The sequence below is a fragment of the Pygoscelis adeliae genome, unplaced genomic scaffold, assembly GCF_000699105.1.
Source record: "Pygoscelis adeliae isolate BGI_AS28 unplaced genomic scaffold, ASM69910v1 Scaffold57, whole genome shotgun sequence".
Classification (NCBI taxonomy): Eukaryota; Metazoa; Chordata; class Aves; order Sphenisciformes; family Spheniscidae; genus Pygoscelis; species Pygoscelis adeliae.
In genome coordinates, this window is record NW_008825615.1 from 14669519 (window position 1) to 14690346 (window position 20828).

General features: G+C 38.2%; 1 protein-coding gene across 1 annotated transcript in view; it reads left to right on the top strand.

Annotated features, from left to right (window-relative positions):
- HMGCLL1 (3-hydroxymethyl-3-methylglutaryl-CoA lyase-like 1) overlaps positions 1 to 3976 on the top strand; it is a 56785-nt gene extending 52809 nt beyond the window's left edge. The window contains exon 7 of the mRNA XM_009333177.1: positions 3659 to 3976. Coding sequence (XP_009331452.1) covers positions 3659 to 3772 — 114 coding nt within the window. The 3' untranslated portion in view covers positions 3773 to 3976. The remainder of the gene's footprint in view (positions 1 to 3658) is intronic.
- The last annotated feature ends 16852 nt before the right edge of the window (positions 3977 to 20828 follow it).

Sequence of the window (20828 nt, forward strand, 5' to 3'; positions counted from 1 at the left end):
GTATTCCTGGGAACCAAGTAATGCTGCCTTCTTGAAAAAATGTGCTCTTTGGTCTTCCTGTTGGTCATCATTGTTCTGGAAATGTGGCATAATGAGTTTGTTCTAACTCAAGCAATACAGTGACTTTACCTTTAACTTAGACATAGACTTTGAGAGTCAAGCTCAAAGGAGAACACGTGAAGAGCTGCCAAAACTGCAACATGTGTGGTTTGTATTTAAACTACTGCAGAAAGAATTTGAAAAGCCTGATGTCTGAAATACAATGATCTGCGTTATTGGGGAGCTTATTACTTGTCTGTCGGTTGCAGTTCAGTGTGGCACGCTGACGGAGTTCCTTGACATAAAAGGATCATGGAACTTGTTTCTGAATTGTACATCCCCTGAGCACTGTTATATCATATTCAGTACCTTACAGAGTTCACTGTAATGTTTATCTGCTTTCATGTGCTTCTTAGGGAGTTCTGGGTAGATGTCCGATACCTGTTTAGACAAGGTTTAATCACAAGTGTCCGTTGTACAAGTGGACTCTGTTTTGAACTGTTCATATGTGCTTTGGGGTAGCTTTTTTCATGAAGAAGGTGATTATTCTTTTGAAGCAACACAGTTCTTTGGAATAAGGAGGAGAAATCATGCATTTCACTTTACATTTCTGTGCACCTTAGACTTAGGCTTTCAGTATAGTCTTTCCTTGGGCAAAATACCCATTGACTTTTCCAACTGACTCATAGCAAAAGGAATCAATTAAATAAAAATAGCCTGATTAAATGAAATATACCTTGTTCCAGGCTTCTTGATAAGATTTATTAATCTGTTAATGATCTGGTGTCCAAGCAGGAATCTAGCTTGTCCTAAAGGTTGATACCAAATCCCATGGAGATAAAAATCTCACCATCAGACATTTAGTTCTCCCTTAAAAAAAAAAAAAATTAGATTATGCAACAGCAAAACACAAGGCTTTGCTCCTTGACCCTTTTCTGGCCCATTAAGAAAAGAGTGGTTTACTGGATGAGAGACATGGAGCCTCAAAATTATTACCTTAATATATGAGCTTTGGTCTTTGCAGTGCTGGTTGGTTTTGGTACCATGGCCAATTCTGTCAAATCATTATTGCAAAAAACTATTAGTATGTCCCTTTTTGTATAATGGCACAAAATGCAATTATAATTACTAATGCTGTCCATTTGCAAGGAGCGCTTTCTCATGTTCCTCTCAGCTGTGCACTAAAGCTTTCATTTTGTTGACTGAAGTCACTTAAAGTGTCAACCAAAGGATGGACAGGATTTAAGCGTACATTACTGAGTTCAGATTGACTAGATACATCAAAATAATAATTGATGCTTGTTTTATACTGTTCTTCAGAACACGTAACCGAGAAGTGATGCGTGAAATGAATCGCTAGCAGGCTAAATGTGAAATAATTTTCTAGCAGAGCCCATCTACAAAGAGATTTATTGGTTGTACCATGGTAATGGATACATAATTATGTCATAGATCATTAATGCTTATGAAACTTTGTAGGGAGACATTACATATAGAAAGTATAAAAACAGTTTCTATATGGTTCCTATGTAATTACAGTAATAGTACTTGGGCTCATGATGCCTTCAGAGTGCTTGGCAAACAATAAGCCTTTTTGAGAAGCAACTAAGTAGTATTAGCTTCACATTACTGACACCAAAACTGAAGTTCAGAGAGATAATAGACCTGGTATTTATGAATGCTGAATGAGAACTGATTAACTGAAGTTAATGGGAGTTAAAAGACTTTGCCTTCTGGCAGAAGCTTTTCTGACTTAAGGCACTTATCCAAGCTCATAGATACTGTTGGAGGTACTTGTCTTTGTGTTTCATGGTTTTATTCCTTGGTGTCAAGGAATAATTCTGGATATATGGAGTGGTTACCAAGTACACTTAAGTACATTTCTGAGTATCTATCTGAAGACATATTATTTTGACTCAACAACCTTACAAACACCTGTCACTACTCTTTTCCCATCCCCATCTGTGAGTCATGCTGGTGAATGCTGGGTTTTGTGCCCTCATGGTAATCCTCTTTGGTTCACGACATTTACATAAGAAAAACAATGTAAAAGGCATTGTCTGTAATGCCTTGTAAAAATGCTTGTATTCCATTTAATGACTGTGAACTGTGAACATATATGTTCCTTATCAACACATATCACATTATGCAGTGTTACAGTGTTGAAAATGTTAATTTTCATAGTTTGGGGTTTTTATTTTGCCATCTTCCATAATCTAACTACCAAGTATGTCTATGGTGGTATGTTGCTTGTTGCTTCCTGTAAAAAAGCACAGATGCTCTAAGAATTTTTTAGATTTCATTATGTGCAGTAGCACTCTACCAACTAAGCCTAAGTAATGACCAATAAAGGATAAACAGAATGAGCTGAAGTCACCCTTGTTATAACTGTAGTAAAATGAGACAGCTATAAAAGGGTGTCTTTGAACAATATGGTTTAGATGGTGCTATATAGTGGAGCTAAATGGAAACTTTGAAGCATTTTTTTTTCAAATTAAAAATGTTTGTGATTACATTTCTGTGAAGTAATTTCTATTCTCATTAACATTTTTAGCCAATTCCAAGAATGAAAAAGGCAAAGTTTACTGTAGAACATGGAAATAAGTGCTAGATCCAATTAAAGGATTAAGCATCTAAATCAGGTCTTGGTCTGATCTTGGTCTTGGTGTCAGGTCTTTAGTGCATAAAACCATAAGTGTTATGAAAGTGTATTTCTGGTGCAATACATCTTGTACTCTTTAATGTTGAGTGACACACTTCTCCCAGTTTTGTGCGACTGCTCAGTGTAGTTCAAAGTCCCCTTTCGCATCCCTTCTACAGGAACTTTACTGGCTTCTAAATTCCAATCTTTGGAGCAAGTACTTATATCACTTATATGATCTAACTCTAAAACTTTTACTATACATGAGTAGTCCAGGAGACTAATAATGCGGTATTTTTTCCTCTTTGATGAGTGATCTGATTCCATTTTAGCAATCAAGCAGCACTGATATTTATCTTATGTTAGTTAAAAAACAGTTGATTGCTCAAGGAACATTTTTTTAGCATGGGCAGATCAAGCAGCTGCAATTTTTTGCTCACTTGTGCTAGCAATGTAAATTGTAATTTTGCAATGAAAGGAACTTCTTCAAGAAGGAGATTATATTTATTCAAGAGAATGCAGGATCCCATTTCTCACTGAACTCAATTCCTAATACAAGTGTGTTTCCTCCATTTTCCTGAGCTGCAAATGGGATACATATAAGCATGAAATTTCTTAGCGTTTCGTGATAAATAAGTACAGCACATATGTAGACACTGTATTTTTCTTCCAACTTCTTCAAGTTGTTATACCAGTTCTTTATCCCAGATTCTTTTGAGTTTGAAATATATTACTAGAGTATTTAGTCCACTGCTGTTAGGATGAGAAATCACCCTCAAAGTGGTAGAACCTTCCAAACAACTGGAAGCTGTGACTATTTTGTATGTAACTGTAACTCTACTGATCTCCATTCCTGACCTATGACATGAATCAGGCCCTTTGTTTGCAAAAGTTAGACCCTGGAGCAAAAAAACTTGGATTTTGAGCATTTTCAACATGTGCATTTATTATTCTTAACATTTTTCACCTCTTTTTTAGGGAGTAAATCTTTATACAGTGATGGAAGCCGGAAACTTCATCTGTACAGCTTTGAACAAGAAAACAAACTCAAAGGTTGCACAAGCTTCCTTCAATACTGGAACTATCAATTAAATGGATTTTTTTTGCAGCTTAATTACATTTGTCATCTACCTTGACCAAGGACATTTATATCAAGAAAACAAATATAAGAAAACCATTTCAGCAAAGAACCAAAATAGAACCCGTATATAACTTATTATGGGAAGAGATACTGTACTGTACTGTTTTGTCAAGAATTGTCTGATTTGTAAGTGAGAAATAAATGGCTGTAGTACAGAACCCTGTGCTTGGTACTTCTACAGAGGAGAAAAATGTGTAAACACCAGGACATTTTCCCATGTTTTAAACTGAATTTCAGTTCTTTTCAGGAAACCTGAGAATCATAGAATCATAGAATCTTAGAATGGTTTGGGTTGGAAGAGACCTTAAAGATCAGCTAGTTCCAACCCCCCTGCCATGGGCAGGGACACCTTCCACTAGACAAGGTTGCTCAAAGCCCCATCCAACCTGCTCTTGAACACTTCCAAGGATGGGACATCCACAACTTCTCTGGGCAAGCTGTTCCAGTGCCTCACCACCCCCATAGCGAAAAATTTCTTCCTTATATCTAATTTAAATCTGCCCTCTTTCAGTTTAAAGCCATTACCCCTTGTCCTATCACTACATACCTTTGTAAAAAGTCCCTCTCCAGCTTTCTTGTAGGCCCCCTTCAGGTACTGGAAGGCTGCTATCAGGTCTCCCCAGAGCCTGCTCTTCTCCAGGCTGAACAACCCAACTCTTTCAGCCTGTCTTCATAGGAGAGGTACTCCAACCCTCTGATCATTTTTGTGTCCCTCCTTTCAAATTGCTCCAACAGGTCCATGTCCTTCTTATGTTGGGGGCTCCAGAGCTGAATGCAGTACTCCAGGTGGGGTCTCACCAGAGCAGAGTAGAGGGGGAGAATCACCACCCTCAACCTGCTGGTCACGCTTCTTTTGATGCAGCACAGGATACGATTGGCTTTCTGGGCTGCGAGCGCACATTGCTGAGTCATGTTGAGCTTCTCATTAACCAATACCCCCAAGTCCTTTTCTTCAGGGCTGCTCTCAATCCATTCTCCACCCAGCCTGTATTTGTGCTTGGGATTGCCCCGACCCAGGTGCAGGACCTTGCACTTGGCTTTGTTGAACTTCATGAGGTTTGCACAGGCCCACTTCTCAATCCTGTCAAGGTCCCTCTGGATGGCATCCCTTCCCTCCAGCGTGTCGACCGCACCACACAGCTTGGTGTCGTCAGCAAACTTGCTGAGGGTGCAACTCAATCCCACTGGCCATGTCGCCGACAAAGATGTTAAACAGCGCCGGTCCCAATACCAACCCCTGAGGAACACCATTTGTCACTGGTCTCCACTTGGACATCAAGCCATTGACCACAACTCCTTGAATGCGACCATCCAGACAATTCCTTATCCACTGAGTGGTCCATCCATCAAATCCATGTCTCTCCAATTTAGAGACAAGGATGTCGTGCGGGACAGTGTCAAATGCTTTGCACAAGTCCAGGTAGATGACATCAGTTGCTCTTCCCATAATATATATGGGAATATATATATGAATACATACTTTATATGAATGGTTAATATATATATATGAATATATAGTTCATATATATGAATACATAGTTAATTTTGAAACAAGATGGCATTTAGAACAGTACAAATATTTGCAGTAGTTTATGAGCTCCCACACTGTGTGTGGCCATTCTATTATGTGTTTTATTTATCTGAACTTTACTTTTCATTTGTCAAGTCAGTTGTGTTATGAACATGGAGCCAAATCTGAATTCACCATAAGAATTTTTTAGCAATAGCACTTTTTTATTTTTGTTTTGTTTAACATCTGTTAAGTGTATGGATGACTTTATCTTGTTCCAAGACTTTGTGGTGAGTGGCAGTCTGCCAGATCCTCCAAATCTAATGCAAATTTCCTTATTTGTTACATATGTTAAATTTGTTGTAGTTGCTTTTTTTCGTCAACTGTATTAAACCTAATTATATGAAGCAATTAAAAATTGGCAAGGTTTTCAACCATAATTCAGGGTAGTAGTAGTGTAGAAGGGGCTAAATTTTTGTTCAAAGTCTCATAGAACAATTTGATTTTTTATTCTGTAGTCTATGAATTGACATTCTCACTTATAAGTCATGAATTTTTGAGGATAATAATATTCTGCTGGACTAGCTTACATGAAGGGAACCACTTACAATTTTTCTTTGTGCTCTACTGATAGTGACACTGTACTTTTCAATGTCTTTGTTCAGCAAAATGCCAGTGAACTGCATTGTCATTTTTAGATCAGTAATGGACAAATTCAAAGAGTCTTATCCTATCTATGTTCAAATGTGCCATGAAAATATTGTCATTTTTTCAGTCTGAAACATCAGTACTGTTATTGGTTGCTTGTGTAGGATCCTTCTGTAAGTCTCTGTGTACTTAACCTTGATTTTTTTCTGAAAATAGCCTGTTACCATGAACGTCCAAAACCTCGGACTATGATCTTTTTCCGTATTCTCCATTTTCCTCCGAAATTTAAAAGGTTGGAAAAAGGTAAGATGTGAGAAAGTGAAGGATAATGTGAAGAAGGAAAAGGCTGAATCATTTTTATCTGGAACTCAACTCTGCCAAGTTACAGCTGAGTCTCAGCTTGCCTTTGAAATTCCAGAGTGAACCTTTTCTGAGATCTTTTAGCCAGTACTGTAGTTTAGAATTGGCACAGCTTAAGAAAGTCAAACTTTGCATGCCAGGTAACTCAAAGCTAGAAACTTGATATAAAACCTCTATCCTCTTTATGCTGTAATGATAGTAAAAACCAATATAAACTACATTGTTTTGCTCTTCTCATGGTAAGAGTCAAAGAATAAGCGAAGAAATGTGTTTAGGTGAGGCAGGAAATATCTTGCCTATCAATCCAAAATACTAAATTGCACCCCTTCCTGCAGTATCTAGGGAGAAGACTTTCAAGTACTCTTAAAAACATGAACATCCTGATTTGCTTGGCCTGCTCTAAGTGGATAGTTGGATCACCACAGAAAATGCTCTGTTGTCCTTTTCCCGTGTTTTAGCTGGGACTTTGTTATTTAGCAGCCACTATGGCTCATATATCAAAACATGAACTTTAATAAAACCGTGTCTTGAAGCATTCACAGATTTAAAAATTCTGTAATAGATTAGGTCCAATGAAGAAGTGAGGAATCTGCAGCAGTATTTAGGTCGTACTTAGTCTAATAATTAGTAGTTAAGCCTAAATGAGGTGCCAGAATTGACATCCTAAAGATTCCCTAGTTCAGATGCCATTTACCCCTGAAGGTGACTAACCACACTGTAGTACTTTCCTGTTTAACAATAAAATTTCCTCTTTAGTTTGCTTCTGTGCAGGCACAGAATTAGCTCATTTTGAGCTGAAGTGTGCAGTTCTCATGTAGGGCCTGGTGCGTGTTCTTCCTTCCAAGATCCTGTGAGCATGTTTAACTGACATGAGCAAGGTTGAGCTTCTCACAGGATGAAAGTGAAGTCACCCCTTGAAAAAAAAGTCATTGTGATGCAAACCACCTTTTAAATACTAGCCTGAATGTTGGGCTAAACAATTGATCTGAGATTAGCTTGTGACTCAGCCTGAGGAGATTCAAATGCACATTTTTTGGTATCTTAATGGATCTAACCACCAGGCTATATACAGAACTGAAAAAGAACACACTTTCTAGTAAATCTGGATGAAATTGTGCCACTGGGTAGGATGGAATTCAGAGTTCCTGAGACCAGAAAGATCACAAGAAAAAAATGTCTCTGCAACAGATAAGGTTTTTTTTTTCCTTGAAGATGGTGGTGAGGGCTTCAACTATAGGCCAAGTTAGGAACTGAACTGATACTGTCCACTTTTTTCGTAAGTATACTAACTACAACATCTTAGATAAAAGTGAGTGGTTTCACTACTACCACAACTTTTGTGTTAAATAAAATACCTATGTAGAACATAGACTAGAGAATAAAAGAGCTAGCTCTGCTCAGTTCTTTGAGAGTTCTAGATGTCTATGCTCCTAACTACCTTGGCACTAGGAGACCCTTACACTAGAGGAGTTTTGAGATATGCCTCTGTGCGTAGTGCATCCTAGGCTTCTCAGCATCTGGGCTGTCCAGTTTGCAATTCTGAGGCTCTTAACAGTCCCTATGCACTAGAACAAGGTACCTATTAAATCACGGGGATAAACAACCTAAACCGCCTCGGTTCTTTACTGGGTCTGTTTTAGAAACTACTAGGGAGCTTGTGGAGAGCCTTAAATACAGGTCTGTTATTCTATAATGATGTGAGCATTGGAAAAGATGAGCAGTCACATCTGGAGCCTGTGCTTTACCCGCACGTTCAGCTTCAACCACATAGTGAGTTATAGTAATCCAGGGTGGAGGTCACAGACAAATGGATTGTTTGTCAGGATTGTTACAAGGGAGGAAGAAACATAGAGCCAGATTAAAAAAAACCCAACATGTATGTGCCAAAAGTGCCACCTGGGATGAATTTAGGCCTGTAGGCCCAGGTGAGCAATCCCCACAAAATCCTTCTTTACTTGTAGTGTGACTGAGAATCCTGAGACATCTCATGTTCTCGCTACTAAAATTTGTTAGACACGTGAATTGCTGCTGCTCTGCTTTCCTGGGCTGGCATCGTTTTAACTGTGCGGAGCATTTTAATGCCTAATCTTTGGCTTCACAAAATAGGCATATATTGCCCTTAAGATCAAAGGCTAATCCAGTAGCTATGCCATGAGCATGCATCACTCACATAGGCAGCTTTGAGTTCAGCACATAATAAAGCAGTTGAGACTACATCCCTTCAAAAACACGGCAAGAACTGTAAGTCATGGGATGGTGCTACTGCTCTCCTGTGCTTCTGACTTTCTAAATCTTTATGCTTATATTCGGAGTGACCCGTCGCTAATGGTGCCTGCTCTTTTAGTCCCTGTGAGTGTCCCCCACTAAGTACGTTGCTGTCAGTTCACCCTGAAGTAATCCTCTGGCTGCAGAAGGCTTGCACCCAGGTGTTTGGCTTCCATTAGCAGGTGTTCTTATTATTATGTCATTATAAAAATTATATAGAAATATATTTGTTGAAAGGTATCCAGAAAAAGCAACAGAGTGCTGAATATCATGATCACACTGTCGGAATGGGGGGACATGCTGTTTCCCTGTGTCTGTTTTGCTGATGGTCTTCTGTAAATGCTGAAAAGGGGATAGCGTAAACTCTGAGAGCATGCGGGAGAGAAGTAGTTGTTACTGACTGCCCTCTCCGAGTCTTATCGTAGCTTAGTTCTGTGCTTTGGAGACTTTCTTCTGTAGCTCACTGTATCAAAGTCACTGCAGAGATCTCACAGAACAATATGGAGATCATCTTACTTGTGCCAGGGCCATGGAGTATGTAAACTGGAGTTCCCACAGCAGCCTTTGGTCTGTGTCCTGGTCTGAACTTGCGAAGGTTCAACAGCTGACCAATGTCATGTTGCTAGAATTTTCTTTAATATTTTCATAGTAGTTTTTCTTTTTCCCATGTTGTTGGCAATAGAAAGTCAAATACCAGCTTCTTTGGCTGCTCAAGATATTACATTGTTCTAAAGGCATGGCTGGTGTGCTTTTTTGGAGGAGAAGTTGATCAGTTCCATTAGTTATGGGCATAGTTGTTCTTCAGTGCCTTTCACAAGACAGCAATGACATGGATCCCATACACGGATAGTGCTAATGTCTTCCAGCAGCAGCTTGCTTTGTAGTTTAAACTTTTATGTTTTAGGGCAACTTGGCTCTGGACCAGAACTTTAATGTTTCATTTTCATGTATAACCAGAGTTTATGGAAATAAGAAGTGAATATGCTGGTCTCGTGAATAAGTCCAGAGAGGCTTTGGCTAATTTTCCTTTCTTAATAGCGTCATTTCAGTTCATAAAACTTTTGTTATTATAATAAGGAGTCACAAAATGAAGACTGCAGGTTTGTGAGGTAAAATTCCTATGTTTGGGATCAGTGCTGTTGCAATGAAATAACACTTTTCCAAAGCGTTAGTGTGAATGTATGAGATCTGCCTATTTTCTCACAGAGTTATTTTTAAGGGGTAGAAATATTGTTTAGTTACTGTGATACCTGAAAATGATGATTCTCTGCCACTGAATTTTTGTATGATTTCTCAGACTGCCTTAAGTTCTCTTTATTGATTGTGAAATGTCTAGAGAACTGACTAAACAGAAGAATCAGTCTGGAGAACTGAATGAAAGACACTTGCTTTCCACTTCTTGACTTGCTGATCAATGCTTTTCTTTTGTTATGTTTTACTTTTGAAGATTATTTTTCTCTATGGGCCTGCTGTAACGCAGTGTTGATCTTCATTGCTGCAATAACACAGCAGGCAGAAGGACTACAGCCAAAGTCAACCTAGTCCTTTGAAACTGGTGTCAAAGAGATGATATGTTTGTTAAGGAATTGTCATGTACGCTCTTGGTTAAATGCATTTGTGATTTTGCAATATGTCGTGTTAAAGCTGAAATAAAATCTATCTCAGTGTTTATTGAAACTGATACGCTCATGTATTATGCCAGATTCAGCAGCTCTGACTAACCAGCTCACACATATGGCATTAGTAAATACAATCTGTCACTCTGACATGTACGCCTGTGTTGACTTTGTTACCTTGTAATCCATTTGGAGTGCATTTTCTTAGGATTACCTTTTTATCAGTTTTCCTGTGTGCTTTTATAGCTGACAAATCTCTTCTAAGTTACTAGGGAAACATTTCTTCCCTCCATTAACTAAACATTAAAAGCTACAGCCAGGAGCGGAGGTAGGAGTCAAAAAATTCAATGAGACATTATCTAACTTCAGATGTTCCACTGCAGAGTAGAAATCGGTGCCCTCTAAGTGATGTCTAAGACCCCCGACACACTTCATGGGAGACTGAATGACTTCAGCATGTGGTCTGAAACATCAGCGTGTCTGTCAGGGAACTTTCTTGGAAAAGTCAACAGTAAGATTCCCTACCCCATGCTACCGTTGAAGTGCCTCAACATGAGGTTCAGACAGTTATCTTCACCAGCTTGAATCCAAGTATTTTCCCTGGTGGAAAGACACCCACAGTAATTTTTTGGAAAGAACTGAATGGTGTTCAATCTTTTAAGGCACCGTCTGGGGGATGGTGTTGGTGCTGCTTCCATCCATCTTCTGTGTTACTAGCTTGATCTGACATCTAGCTCAGAGTACCAGGACGCAATTCCCACAACAGCCTGAAAAGGCTGAGTCCACACCTGTCTCTCCAAGCAGCCCATTCTCTCACCTCACAAGCAGGTGAGATGGATGAGGAAAATCTTCCTTTTCAAGAATAAAAGACTCACTGTGGCAAGACAGGAGAAGTGGAGTCTTGGACTTTACAGCTTTGTAGCTTCAAAACTGCATAAGGAACAGCCAGTCCTGCTTATTTGTCTCAAAAACTCTTTACACATTTAATTCAAAACAATCTTTAGATAAACTGCATAAACAAACTTGAAAGAAAAAAATGGAACCCAGTATGCCACCTTTTAGATGAGAGTGTTCTAAGGTGAGCGTGTTCTAAGGCTAAAATTTATGCTTTCTCCCTCTAGCCCAATCAATCTTCATTTCTTCACTCTGCGATGTCCTAGCTCCAATGGAAGGGGGATGAACACCACATCCTTACCCAAAATGACCTATGTCCTGGGAATCCCAAGTCACCAGTGAGGCTTAATTTTCCTCAGCTGGGAATTAGGTGCAGATGTCTCACTTCAGAGGAAAAGATTTTAATGATGAGGCTGTTACAAAGATACTACTTCTTCTTCCATCACGAAACTGTTCATGAAGCAGTTGAGTCTAATCATGATCACCTGCATACAGATAATCCCAGCAGAAAGTCCTTTATTTAATAATTAATGCCTAGATACAATTGACAAAATCCAGTGTCACTAGGAAATATAAATCAAAAGAATACATTTTACATGTATAATGGAGAAAATGTACTTTTCCATTAAGCATTAAAGTCAGCCCTAATGAAGAGAGCCTGTAAAATTACAGAAGCGACACAACAGCCACTAAATATCTTGCTGTCTTTCAGAGTAACTCACATACTTACCTTCCGCTTCAAATACATTTTACCTACTTGTGTGTGTGTGTGTGTGTCTAAGCACATATATGAGGAGAGTTCCTAGCATCTAAATATAAGATAATATGAAAACAAAAAGCTCATAAGACAGAAAGTTACAAGAGGTGTTTTTATGATTGAGGTTTAGTTAAATCAGAATATAAATGGATTTCTTAAAATTTTGTGTCACAGAGGGTTCAGCATTGCATCATTGCTTTTTGAAGTCAGACTGAAAACCAACACAGGGTTCACTTCATAAGTATATTTCCTATATAAAGAAATATTTTTATCCAACACCGATGAGAACATATTCTCAGCAGTATTTTCAGTTTGAACTTTTTCCTCTCTATGGTTTTAGGTTTAAGAATATTAATATACTACTTTCAAAATACCTACATGATGGGAGGTAAACTAAATGCTGCAAATTGCTGGACTGATAAAGGGGATTGTTTTGATTAACAGACTAATCAACTTTCCACTTTTCTGTTGTATTTTTGTGCAAAGGCTGATTTAGTAATGAGATAGCATTTGATTGCAAAACAAGAATGAATTTTTGGTTTTATGCAGATCCTAAAGAAAGAGGAAATGCATGTTGTAATAATTGCTAAAAAGCTCTAATCTCTCCCGAATAGAGTTGCATACCTAAGATTTTGCTCGCACACTGAATCATTTCACTAGCACTACAGCCAGAAGCAAAAGTCACATTGAAGAGCAGAGATTCCTGCTCTTCAGATCACACCATAAATTTCTAGCCCTAGATCTGAATCAGTCATGGTCAAAACTGGAACTGAATTCAGTGGAACCAGTATTTTATTCCTGATCCTGTTTGTTGTGTGAGTTACATTTAGTGGGAATTCAGACAAAATTCAAATTAATCAAATTCAAAATAAAATTAATTCATCAGATGCTATCTTAACAAGACAATATATATGCTACTTATGGTAACAGTTGTATAAGAAATGCCAGGCCATTATCCTGCGCTGACCAGAACCAGTTTGTTACAGAGATATAACAAAGACAACCAATTGCTAATAAATAGAAGCTTAAATCTAGCAAAACAACTCAGCTATGGAGAGAAATCTAGAACTCATAGCCAGAAAGTGGGATCCAGAGTGGTGTGTTAGGGACCATGACTCCCAGTACAGTGCACGGGGAGAATTAGTCACTTCGGGTATTGCCTAGAGACAACGAATAGGAAACACAGATGATGAGATGGGTCGTAACTTCTCCCTCGAGAGGTAGGCACTTCACTTCAGCCCCAAGCAAGTGGCTCTCTCCACAGGGCATTCAGATCACAGAATGCTTTCTAAAATTACTGCATTTGAATTGGAAAGGCTTGCTCATTTCTTCTTGAAGGAGGAGAAAGAATAACCGGTTTCAGCAAAAACATACCAGAGCCAAATAATCAGAGTTTAATTCCTTTTCATTCTGAAAATGGTTGTAATCCTGATCTTCTCCTACCCCACTGAGTGCTCCACCATCAAACTACAGGCAGCCTACCTGCGAGTGCTACCTTACAAATATGGCATTAGGTACCTGGGAGCCTAGTGTACAAAACTACCACATATGTACTTTTTAACAGCTCTCTAGAATGTTTCTGAGTGGATTTTCTTCCTTTCCGCCAGATGAGTTCAGCTCAGAAGGATGGGTTTCAAAGATTGCCACTGCTAGGCAGATTCATGCTGATACAGCATTTATACCATTGTCATGTGCATCTAAAGATTTAGGAAATGTGCGGCTCAGGACAGATCTGTGAATCTACGCAAGTGAGAGAGAGTACAGTTCTACTTTTTTTAGCTTGTGAAAGGTTTAATATGTGTTAATAAATATAAAAATCTTTTGTATGCTCAACTACAAAATTCCATAATTTATAGTAGGTTTTCTAATATATATTTTATTATCGCATATGTACAACAGGCTGACTTTCAAGAATAGCCTTAAAAAGCATAAGCAATGGAGTAGTTCATCTGTGACTTTTATAACGGACCATAAATGTTTCAGAAGAATGGTCTGGCGAGGGACTTCTTGTCTCATGTTTTGTTCTGCAGGCTCTGAAAACAAAGAATGTGCATGTATTTAACAGTAAACCATACAGCTTTTGGTTTGAACTTTGGCTTAATTGAAATCAGTGGCAAAATTCCCCTCTTTTTATGATGAACACTGTGGTATAAAATAATTCCCTTCACCGTTATTAATGTACTGTTCTTTCTTCTATCCCCTGTATTCTTTAAATCTGAGTTTTATTTATATGCTGATATTCCTGTAACTGCAAACCAAAAGAGAAAGCCTCTTTTCCCATATATCCTTGACTTGCCTTTTGCATTTTTCTGCATGATTCCTCTTTGATCTGCCTCTGAATTTAATAATGAAATTTGACTCAATATCCTTCCCACTATATATAGCTCCTGCTACATCATGTTCTGTTACCTATCATCTGACAATGTAATTCTTGAAATCTGGCCATTTAATTTGGTCCAAGAAAATGTATCACTTAAGAAAAAGCCACGTTCATTTGACTAAGTGAATGCACATTTCTGTTTTTTTACCAAGCATTGGTGTATGGGCAGTTTCTCATACTGTGTGTGGGGGAATGTTTACAGAATCCTATCAGCAAAAATGGCATTTGGCAAGAATATTAACTACAATAGCAGCATTCACGGTTTGGTTTCTAAATACGTTATAATGCTGAATATTCTCATTTCCTTTCTGCATTACCTCTGCCTGCTACAGGGCTAGGAAGGTAGCCTCACAGAATTTTTGAATTCAGATTTCACCTTCCCCTGCCATGGGACAGGAAATGAAACCTCCTGAAGCCTGGGATCTCCGCATGAATGGAGGGCATTGTAGATACGCATCGTATTTCACTCCTCCCTGCTGACACCCGCAATGTCAGTTCTTTCCATCACTGGGGCATGCTGGACGGTTTTTAAAGACAATCGCAGTGCCAACCTCTTAACTAAGTCAAAACATTTTATTTTCTGCTTTTCCAATTTCCTAGAACCAATGTTTAATATCCCTATCAAATTACCTGATCTTTAGGAGAGTCAACAGGACTATTCCTAGGATGAGAACTATGCAGGAGGAATAGGCAATAATGTAGACTGTTTCACCTATAAGTAAAAAACAGAAAGCAGACATGAAACTCTTACTTCTTCAGTAATAAGAATCAGATTTGAGATCTGAATTGGAATGCATACATATGTAAGCTAAATTAGCTATCAATTCTGACATAAGTAATTAAAAGGAGGAAAAAGACCTAGATGGTATGCCAATGGTAGGAATAACTCTTCCTTCACCAGTTGGTGCAAAATCATTTTTGGACTCCTTTTAGTAAACACCAGCTCAAATAGCACTTCATATGTGTAGCACTACCTTTTACTCTACTCCAGGGGTAGATTTGTGTTTTGGAGTATTCTCCCCATTGTTTTTAAGGTGTTAATTTTATTCTGTGTATCAGAGGAGACCTGGATCTTACTTACCTGCTAGACCTCTTTTCCTTTTTCACATATTATCATAATTGCAGTGTGCAGCAATATTTGATCTAGAGTCAAATTAATGTAAAATGGGATCTAACACTGTGTTTCTGGGCCCCGAGCCCACGGGGTTTCCTCTTTCTCTTAGGCTTCTCACCAAAAAGTCACTTAGGTGACTTATGTGCTAAAAATTCCAACTGTTGAAAAACTGGGAGTTGTTTCAACTTTTGTTTTCCAAATGAGGAGAAACTTATTTTTCCTGGAGGAATGAATGCATCAGTTTTGACCAAATATTCTGAAGGAAAAGTTTCAGTTGAGAATGTAATGTAAGCCCTGAACCTGGGATGGAAAGCTGTGGAAGTTAAGTGACTTGACAAGAGGACTCAAATCCAGAGCCACAAGCATAAAACACGAGACCTTTCTGTTACTTTCCTGTTGCACTGATTCTGTCGTGTTTATACAATAAAATAAATTTTGTTTATATAGGAACTCAAATGCAGAGGGCCTTGGCTCTTCCCAAGCTCCTCTACCTTACACTGTCAGTGAAACATTCACCAAGAAAGAGATGGAGGCCTGGTCCCATCACTGGGCCACTTATCTGGGCTGTGAGAAGGCCAAATTCTGGTTTCTGAATCAGTTATCAGTTATTATATGTTTTGTGTGCTTGTGTGTTTGTGCATATGCACATAAGGACCCTAAATGAGACATTTCTGTATACGCTACATATATGCAACGGATGTAGCGTATAGTATAATACAAACACAGGTGGTATGGATACTGGAGCAGCTCCAGTAAGAGAGAGTGGATATATATTCTACAACGAGGCAAGCAATGAGCAAGAGCTGAGCAGGGGGTTGGATCTGCCTGGTTTTTATTGCAGGATGACGCTCACTTTTTCTCAAAAAGCTATCCAAAAGTCAAGTTTTCCAATAAAAGAAAAATGAAAGCAATGATTGAACCATCACAAGTTGCACGGAATGAACATACCACTTAATGCAGCAAGTTACTGAAAGTTATTTAATGTGGTGAATTTTTGAAGGAAGAGGGGCGAGGTCTATCTTAGTCTTGGTGCAGGACTGCTAGTATCATACATTAAAAAATAGATCAGCAGTTGGCCCTCCTCTCAAGTTACAACATTTCTTTACGATGATGAGTTTTAGGAAAAGAATTATTTTTAGGCTTTTTTTGCAGTTTCTGAATCTTAATTGTACACTCAGTCATTTTTTAAAACTTTCTACAACTGCAGGAGCAGTCGTAGGGGCAAAAGTTTCCTACTTTTTTGAAGTGGAAAGTGAGTTTCACACATATTTAAGGCAAATAGAAATTTTTAAAGTACATCACTTACCACAAGACTAGGAAAATTATTAGAAGCAACAGTCATGGATGATTAAAAATGGGCTAATATAATTTCACCAAAACATTGTAATATTTTTCTTTAAAAAGTTGGAAAAAGTGTTTCATTTTGATAAAAAATACCACTCTGAAATGATCAAATGAAATCAAAATGTTCTATTTTTTGTCAAAATCTTATAAAATGTTATGTTTTTGGTGAAGTAATTGCTGGTAAAAGAGATGTGGATTCTGACATTTCCAGTTCTATGGGGAACACAAGAAAGATGATAACGATGAGATCATGCTAGAAGCCATATATTTTCTCCTACCTTCTGAGAAGTGAGGGAATTTGTAAGGCTAGGAGAGGGCACAATTTTGTGGCTGAAGAGCTAATTCTTCATTTTATATATTCTTTGTAGTTTAACTACTTGAATGTGGTTATTCATCTTTGAATGATGAATAACCCTTGTTGTTGGGGTGGTGGAAAAGACCTTATTCTGCTCTTCTTTAAAAATCCAGAAGCAATTTTATAGAAATTTTCACTATTAATCTATATCCAAACAGTTCTTGAAATGTGAAATAGTGCTAGGGAAGTTAAGAAATGTAGGTATGAAATTTTGGCTCTGTTCTTCCCAAATCTTGTCCATGAAAACTACCAGAATCTGCATTTCAATTCCTGTGACATAACAGGCTGTATTATCCCATTTTGATCTCTGCATACATGGTATTGATCATCTGAACATGATCTAACTAACTATGAGTTAAGGCTTAAAAAACATTGCCCTAAATGAACAATAAAAACACTGACTGAAATTAGGCACAATTGTAGTTATGGATCAGTAAACAACCTTAGCTCTCATGCTGTGTGTCCGTTCACAGTTCACTGGAATCATAGAGTCATAGAATCATTTAGGTTGGAAAAGACCTTTAAGATCATCAAGTCTAACTGTCCAACATGCTCTGGAGAGCAGATAGATCCATCACAAGCATTAGAAATGTGATTAAAAGTTAGAATAATTTCCTGTTGTTAACAGAAATGGTAAAAAATGTAGTGTACGTAACGTTCCTATGTCATGACTCTTCTAGGAAACAGCTGTCCCTATTTCAGTACTTCTCTTCAACTGACTGAGGTGCAGAAGATCAAACCAGGTTGGGGTTCTCTGACTAGATGGAGAAAGGAATACAAATATCTGCATGTACCATGGAGAAAGAAAGACACATGCGGTGCTAAAGACTTATAATAGGAGGTGGCTAAAATACGAGATGTTTCCAGCTCAGTCCTGCAAAGAGTGAACCGACACAAGTGGAAAGCAGTCATTTCCATTGCAAGGGGAAGGGCTGAGAGGTGCTGAGAGGGCTGCTCTGTCCCATGGAGGTGGCCTGTAGTCATGAGAAGCTTGTGGACCTTCTCACCTCGGGGCAGGACTATAGCAGGGCCACTGCGGCTGCGTGATGCATGTCTTGCCCTTCCTAGGATGGGCTGCGAACCTCAGGGACACAATGACTGGGCTGCAGGTACCACTGAAGCACTAGCTGGAGCTGTCTACATAGACACACAGACATTTCCAGTGATGAAGTTCGGTAGAGGATAGCTGTGGGCTCAGCAGCGGGAACAATTAGTGGGATTATACTCGTGTAAATCTACCTGCTTATGTATACATAGTGAAGTGGCTGTGAATATTCATTGGACAGATTAATTCCGGCTGGTGCTCAGAGGTTTCTTGGCTACCTGCAGCTTGTCACAGGCTTTTTTCTACATTTATAAAACAATCAGATTGACAATGTTTCATACCTTACAAATTAAAGTTGCTGGAGCTGAACTAATCTCAGTTCCCAGAGCAGCTGGTATAATTATAGATAAACCCTGCCAATTACTTGTTTATCTAGATTCTCAGCACGGCAAAACTCAGTAAGAAATATATGATAACTCTACAATTTAAGACAAAATGAGATTAATTTCAACAGTTTTGGGTCAAGCCCAATTTTATTGTATCTCACAAGAACAGGATAAGAGTTCTGTATTTCTAGCTTTCTCTTCCAGCCAAAAACCACTTCAGCTCCAAAGCTCTATGCCGATGAAAGTAAATGCTTATCTTCACACATGAATAATTTTTCAAATTAAAGTGTGGGAAGCAATCTTTTAAATTATGTGGATCTGTAAAATCATGGAGATAATTTGCATAGGATAAAGTCAAAACTGGGCTGAAAGTGCATAACTGGGTAGGCAATAAAAACATTTTTGAAGTTTGGAGAATTTTTGTTTGATTTATCACTTTTTGATGTTGTTTTGAAAATGACATAAAATTCTGGCCCCATCTAAGCTTACAGCAAATGTCTCATTAACTTTTGTATGGTTAGGACTCTGTCCGCATCACATCTTGTTAACAGGGTTGTATCAGCCCACAGACAACAGGTTTGGCCTGCACCCTCTGTGAATGAGTATGTGAATGAGTGTAAATCCAGTCAAGCTTTTTACACAATCCTGTTATCATATGGTTACACCAAAAGCTGGAATAATATTCTTCCAACTGAACAGGGTTATAATTATTTGCAAATATATATATGTTTAGATTTATTATTTATTATGAAAGACTCCTTTTATTAAAACCAATCTTATCCAGTGGCATGATTTGCAATGCCACTGAATGGAATGGAGAAGTCTTACTCTTTTTTGAACAGTAAGTGGGGTGTTTTGAATTATAAAATTAAGAAAAAGTTGAAGAAATACTGAGTTTCTTCTGAGCATGTTCATCTGTAGAGAGTCATTAGTTTGAATTGGTGAAAGACATCCTTGTATCTTTCAATGACAAGGTAACTAAATGATTCTTCTGAGATTTTGATTATCGAATTAAGACATCGGCAAATTGTATCTTCTGCTTTCCAAGCAGAAAGTAGCCAAAAAGCAAGTATCTTCAAATGTCTTCACACACACAAAAAGGCCATATTTGATAACTTAACCATTTTGCCTCTGCAGCCTGGGATTCTTTTTGGGATTTGATTTTAGTAAAGATAAATATTTTCCAAAGATGATAACTCCCTTTGCAGCCTGAGTAATGCACATTTACTAGCATATGAATCCAGGATACCGGGTTAGGTTTTTGGCAGTGGGATTTATGAAATAATTTGCAATATGGTTTTTATCATCAGGTAGATATCCTGAATCAGATTCTTCTCCTTGACCTGGCTTCCTATGAGACATTTATAGCTTAGAGAGTTCCCATCTAGTGTACATGACAGCTCCAATGGAAGGAATGTTTTATTGTATGGTTTAGGCTGGTCAGCATTCTTTTTATTTTTCTAAGGCCATACCAAATTCTGTTAAGAGTTCAAGGACAGGTTTTTGGAAAGTATTCAGACTTCAATGGGAACAGAATTAACTGGGTGCAGGCTGCTTTTTGCAAACATTTATCTGAATCTCTGAGGGAAATGTATAATACATTTTACCCACTGAAAGGGTCTGCAGTTAGAACTAGTCACAGGGGTGCAATATCTCACATTTTACATTTTCTCACTTAGAGCAGGATTTGTTGCATTCTGACTTGCATTATTTAACCACTAGACTCTAGATCCAGCTAGAGATTCAGGCTCCCTCTGTAGTCGGCAAAGAGAAGCCAACACTGCCAGCAAAGACAGTCTGAAAAGGTGGGATTAATCTTCCTCTGAGGGTCCCTGACTTTCTTCTTTGGCTACACAGAGCACTTGGATGACATGCATGATTCTTAAGTAATTTAAATGCTAAAATTACAGCTGAATGCTTAATTATTCACATACAGGTCTCAGGAATCCCATTCCCATGAATCTATTTTTATACTTCCCAGGTTACCCACTTCAGCAATAGTTGAAGGATAGAGATGACAGAAGTCCCTTAATTTTGTACTGCATGCAGGGCTTGAATTATTTTTTTCACTGTTAAAAGTGTTCAGTATGAACGGTTCTGGGAACTAATTCATAGTAATGTCTGGAGTATTGTAATCTGCCCCACGCAAAGTAGAACAGGTAATTCTCGTTAGAGTCGATATTTGTGCATTAAGCTCTTCAGTGTTCTCACTCTGTAATTGGGTCCTTCAAAAGGGAATATAAAATTAATATTATTTCAACCATGAGAAAATTTGTATATTAATTCAATATCCTTTAACTTTATGTCACTTAATTGCTTACTGTAAATGCATG